Source organism: Manacus vitellinus, unplaced genomic scaffold (genome assembly GCF_001715985.3).
Source record: "Manacus vitellinus isolate BGI_N305 unplaced genomic scaffold, ASM171598v3 scaffold_43_pilon, whole genome shotgun sequence".
Classification (NCBI taxonomy): domain Eukaryota; kingdom Metazoa; phylum Chordata; class Aves; order Passeriformes; family Pipridae; genus Manacus; species Manacus vitellinus.
Window position 1 is genome coordinate 5,334,339 of NW_021940560.1, and position 6,000 is coordinate 5,340,338.

Below are 6,000 nucleotides of genomic sequence, written 5' to 3' on the forward strand. Positions count from 1 at the left end.
CTCTGTGGATGTCATTATGTCCTGCTGTACCTAAAACACAAACTTTAGTGATAGCTAAATCCTGAAAAACAGTTGCTGACCTGTAAATTATTTAAGTTATTGAGAATCACTTGTTAAATAATAGATTTTCAGTAGAGAAATAGAACTAGCCTCAATAAAGAATTTTCTTCTTAAAATTATCTTTGAAAATATATTTTAGGGTTATTTTATCTCCTCAAAGAAGACTGTTAAGTGCTAAAGTAGGTGTAGTTGTTCAGCACTTGTAAGCTACAGTAAAGTACTTATTTTAGAAAATATTTTGTTCTATGCTATTTCTTAAAAATACAGACCATTTAGTATATTGGATTTCAAACACTGACTGCAGCTTTTTCAACCAACAAGAGGACTCTACTGTTGTCATCCTGACTGTGACCTCCCTATTATTCCCTTGTAATTCTAGAGAACATATTGCATTTGGAAAAAAATACCCTCTTGAGTTTATTTCTATTGCTCAGACTGAAATCACCTCCTTAGCTAAAAGAAATGAATTCAGCAACTGAAACAATTCAACTCAATCACTTATCTTTACTGATACCTAGTTCAAGGTTAAAAATAAGACTTTCTTTTACCAAAGCTTGAAAAAAAAAAAAAAGTTGAACTTCAACTTTCCAATAACCACTGGCAGGGAATACAAACTGGAGCTATGAGAAGTTCATACATTTTTAATGCATTGTAATGAAACCATTTGCTTGTCCTCAGTTTACAACTGAATTTGGACAACGGATTTGAGATAGAAGCGAAGTGGATGAGGGAGGGAACATGACTCAGGTTCACTCCATCTTCATTCCTGCAGGGAATCTGCAGTGAGTTCTAAAGGCTTTCCTTGGGAAGTGAAGGAAATCTGGAGATAATCAGAGGAAGTCAGTGTTATTAGACAACGAGTTAGCACTTTGTATGAATTCACACCACTACAGTCAAACTGAGAGAAACAGTAGCATTCTACCTCCAGCTTCTGGGAGATCTATACATAGACTCAGATTGTTACTTTGCTTGGAAAATGGAAGGATTTGCTGATGGTCTCTGCAGGAAACACTTTCTCATCCCGTTGCCTTTAGATATTAAACATAATATCCAAAAAAATTACTGGAAAACTCCCTAGCTTCTCTTCTTCTGTGTTTATGCATCGTAGGACAAAAACTATCAGAAGACAACCCATGATAAATGGAGGAATCAACGTAGAAATCGGCAATCCATCCTATAACATGTATGAGGTGGGCCATGACCACAGTGAAGGTGGTCTTTTAGCCTCAGATTTTACTGTAAATGCAGAAAAGGTAATTTTTTTCTTTTTCTAGTGGCAAAACCACTACTTATTTTGTGTCTTACAAAGGCTTTGACTTTAAATGTAATGAATAGAAGCATAGAACAATGACATTTAGATTTAGTTAATGGATATTAAAGCAGGTTGGATTTCATTAGAGTAAATGTCATGTATATATTAACAACTGGTTTGTAGTCTGATTCTTGCTGATGATCATTTTTCCTGTATTTTAACAAAATAGTGTTAGAACTGAACTACAAAGTGAGTTTTTTGTCATAGACACATCTGCCTTAAGTTGCCAAACCACAATCTATCTTTTTAGCCTAGTGGCAAATATTGAATGGAAATATATTATTGTACAGCCTATGTTTGAAGCATCAAAGAGTGCATGCATACATATGAGACTAACTTATTTCACACCTGAAAACTTCCAGAGGCATAAAGAATTGGGATTCCTGGCAGGATAGATAGATTAAATGTTTACACAAAGCTAGTAAGTATTATCATTTCCTTGTATAAGATGCTGTCACTTCTGCAGCACCACTCTGCAGTGATTGAGCTCCCTGAGTGATGTGACATGGGATGAATGGGGTAATGCTGCCATATCTTTCCTAGAGCTCCATAATCAGACATACACCAAAGGGCAGCCATCCCTCTGTGGCATTTCTGACAAAGCAATAACAGGATTACTGGTAGCTCTAGGAATGTCATTGCTGAATCACATAGTCAGGGTGCTGAATACAAGAGGTAAGCTGAAAATGGAGTTACTCACTGGAGGCAGAATGACTGAGCCAGTGCTTATTGTGAAGTCTGGCTCTAATCCTTAGTGGAAAATAACTGCAAAATGCTGAATTTTATTTTTTGTGCTGAGGGATACGTGCAAGATTTTCTTAAATGTAGATCAGTCTAAAATATTGTCTTTAATTGCTGCACTGTTTACTTAACAGTGTTGATAATTACACGTGGAAAATGCTCTGCTAGCACAGAAACTAAAATTTTCTGTTTATACAGGCCAGATACATAGGGGGAGGGCCCACTGCATTCAAGCTTCCCCACACAACTCCATCAATCTACCTAAACTCTGACTTGAAAGGACCACTATCAACAGGGGTGAGAAATGATGATTCAAATCCATTTCATTCCACATCAGCCCCTTTCTAAAGAAAGTTTGTCTGTCATTTTTGATTAGAGGCATTTTATGTTTGTTTTTAATTTTGGTCTTTTTTTTCTTTTAATGGAAAGAAGAACAACAGTAAATAATACATTTTTCTGTTTGAAATAAAGGGTCCCTCCCTGCATACAAAATTTCACCTGTACCCATCATTGTAACATGATCTAAAACTGCAAGTCTGTCTTTGCAAAGGAATGAAAAAACAGTAAACACTGTGATGCTTTTCCATAACATTATACAAGTTCAGCATGGCATTCACAGCCATGTATCTTGATGTATTTGCAGTTCTTATGTAATTACAGGCATTTATCAAGTTTATCAAACTGAAATGTGATCCCAAAGAATGGAAACAAGTGCATTTTTTTAAGAGGACTTTGATGCACACCAAAATTAACAATTTCCTTTATTATTTGCAGTGGGTTTTTTGATTGTTCAGTTTTCAATGGATTTGTATCATAAACCAGTTCCTTCTGAAACATCAGATTTTTTACTACATTTTAGCATTATGTTTGCAAACACTGAAATTCAAACTACAAAAGAGACGTCGACATTCATTTTCATGTGCCTCAAAATATATTCATCTTTTGTGCCATTTACATTCTTGCATGATTGTAATATGTTGTATTTGGTAGCTTAACAATTTTTATAGGGTGTGATTTTTCTGATGGAGCACAGAACCATGGATGATGAAAGCTGGAATATTTGCCCATCTGTAACATTAACTCTTTCTTGTAAATTCTAGTCACTCCAGTTTCTTTCTGTACCTCACTGTACTGCATTATGGTATCAGTAGCCACTCAAAGAGGTATCATGAGGCAGAGATTACTATTATATATAATTTTAATAACTCCATAAGGCACTATATAGATGCCAGATGTCTGTTCTGTTGTGCTTTTCATCCTTAATAATGGTTGTCAATGAGATAAAAAGTCCTGATGATTGAAACAGAACTAAATTTCTGTTCTCCTAAATTTCTGACTGTAATCCTGGGCTCAGAAATAGTGTTGATCAACAGGGAAAAGAAGAACTAAGACTCTAGACATCTTTCATTCCTTGTTTCCCAGGGTGTACTCAGGCTATTTGCAAGTCAAGAAAACCTACCCATTTTTACTTTGGGTAATTTAAAGTTTAACCATTTGTTATGTACACCAAACAAATTAATTTCCCTATTTTAGAGCTTGCTGGAGTACGACTGAGTATTTGTGAAAGCACAGCTGTGCTGTCCCACTAGTTATAAGGAAGAGGAAGATTTTGACCACAAGACACCCTTTCCAGTTATTATAGGAAAAAGCTGAACATCGACTTGGATAGCAAAGGTTTTCTAGGGACAATAAAGGCACAAAGTGTGAAGGAAGTAGTAGAGACATGACAGACCTTGGATAATGTTCTCTCCTTAGCATGAGTGACAGGAGAGAAAGTTTTCCTCCATGTTATACATCCTTCTGGGCTGTCAGGCTCAGGAGATTTCTCACACACTGAAGTGTTTTGTAGCATTAAAAATGGACTTGTCCTATACTGAAGTACCATTCATTTCAATAGATGTTTTTCATTACAGTCCAAACTGCCAAAATTTTTGAGAAAATATTTCTCAATCTGTAACTACTATGATATATTAACACTTATGCTGGTTTATTATTAAAGTTTAATTTACATTACGCAAGTATTGAATTTTTTGGTCAAATCATGTTGTGTATTTGGGCCACAGAATTCGAAAACATGGTCAGCTATTGATGGGATGCTGATGTCTTAGAACAGGTAATATATGGAAACTGTTGGCTGCAGTTTTCTACTGTTAAACTTGTCACATGGTCTCACAGTGCACCTTCTCTATAAACTCCTTCATATCTATTCTGAAATCTTCCAGTGTAATAAGGTGGACAAGTCAACCTCAGAGACATTTTTTTTCAAGGTTTTTGTTTAATTTTTGTCATTGTTTTTATGGTTTTAATATCATAATGTGCTGCATGTCACGTCATTTGTTATTTTAATAGCATGTCTCATCATGAATTTAATTTTTAACTAAATAATTAACTCATTATCAGGTTTTCAGATGTCCAGGTATCTATTAAATATGTCCTGTTGTATTTTATGTGTACTTGTTGTTGCTTTAACAAAACCATTTCCATTTCCATAAATGCTAATTTTGGTTTAATCTGGCTGATCTAATGTTTTATTAATTTCTCTGCAGCCAACAAATTACGCCAATCCAGTATATGCAAAGTTATACGTGGATGGACAAAACTGTCGAAACTCCTTAGCAAGTGTTGATGAAAGAAGAGAACTTCTTCCAAAGAAAATAGATATTGGGATAAGGGAGACTGTGGCATAATCTGCTGTTACCTTTTATACTCTGTATAAATGTATAAAATATAAGGATTACTTTTCTATGTACCAACAGTATTATAATTGTTTTGGCATCAGCATTACCTCTGTTTTTTGTTTGGTTGATTGTTTTCTGGGTTTTTCTTTTGCTGATGACTTTTGACTGACCATTTGTAAGGTATTTTTATGAAAAAGAAACTGCACTACGGTACAATTTACAACAATGCTGCTGAAATAACACACCTTTAAATTTGTTAAAATGGCAAACAACGTATTCGTTTGTAGCGTGAAAATGAGCAATCTATTTTCTATGAACTTTTTTGGTTCTACTTAATCAATGAAGATGGTATCTGCACTTTTTCATTATGTAGTCTGGAAGCTGTAGTACAGTGTGTAACTTTGTTTATTTTAAATGGTGAAAGAATGATTGAATGGTCTACTCTCTTCTTTGTGCCCATTAGAATTTCTCTTCAGATCCTGATGAAGCTAGATAACTTTTCACAAACATACATAACTTGCTTTTAAATTAGCTTTAGGTTGCCAAGAAGTAAACAAGACTATAGAAATGAGACATCTAATGATCTGCATGAACACAATGATTATGTTTCAGAAATTCAGTGACTGTACATGATATACTAAACATATATACCATGTAAACAAGCTTTGTATTTATTAAAACCTTATAGAACATAGTAAAGATATATCTTGGAAGCTGAAACCTTACTTGCTGTGGGACAAAGCATCTGAACTCCAACAGTCCTGTAGGACAGTAGCCACCCTAGAGCACAAGAGGGCATTGCCTACACATGTGTTATGTTTTTTCACTTAATCACACGCATTACTTACGGATTAATAATTCCCCAACACATACCGAGCAGTAGGGAAAAAACCAAACCCCAAACCTTAAGCACACTCAGATGATCACAGCATTCGGTTTTGACAATCACAATAAAAAACCCCCTCACGCCTGTTTAGAGATATTAAAGAATTCAAAACACAGCAGTTTCTTTAAATTAAGATAAACTCTGGTATTGTGGAGGTAAAACGAACCAAACTGCATATTAGTGAAACCTTACCAAAGCCCAAGTTTCAGTAGCCTGGGTTAAATGTCAAAATCCAATTATCAAAAGTGAAAAGCATCAGTATCAGTTTCCAGCACTTCTCTGACCTGATCTGCTTTCTGTTGTTGCTAAGAGGCAAAATCTGA

General features: G+C 35.0%; 1 protein-coding gene across 2 annotated transcripts in view; it reads left to right on the top strand.

Moving 5' to 3' along the window:
- LRP1B (LDL receptor related protein 1B) overlaps positions 1 to 5,742 on the top strand; it is a 246,406-nt gene extending 240,664 nt beyond the window's left edge. Inside the window, exons 82-85 of one of the 2 annotated variants that reach the window (XM_029962197.1) lie at positions 1,169 to 1,313; positions 2,312 to 2,410; positions 4,177 to 4,226; positions 4,660 to 4,768. In XM_029962197.1, the coding sequence (XP_029818057.1) occupies positions 1,169 to 1,313; positions 2,312 to 2,410; positions 4,177 to 4,221 (289 nt within the window). In that variant the 3' untranslated portion in view covers positions 4,222 to 4,226; positions 4,660 to 4,768. Of the gene's footprint in view, positions 1 to 1,168; positions 1,314 to 2,311; positions 2,411 to 4,176; positions 4,227 to 4,659 lie in introns of both variants that reach the window. The other variant, XM_029962198.1, reaches the window with a different exon arrangement.
- The last annotated feature ends 258 nt before the right edge of the window (positions 5,743 to 6,000 follow it).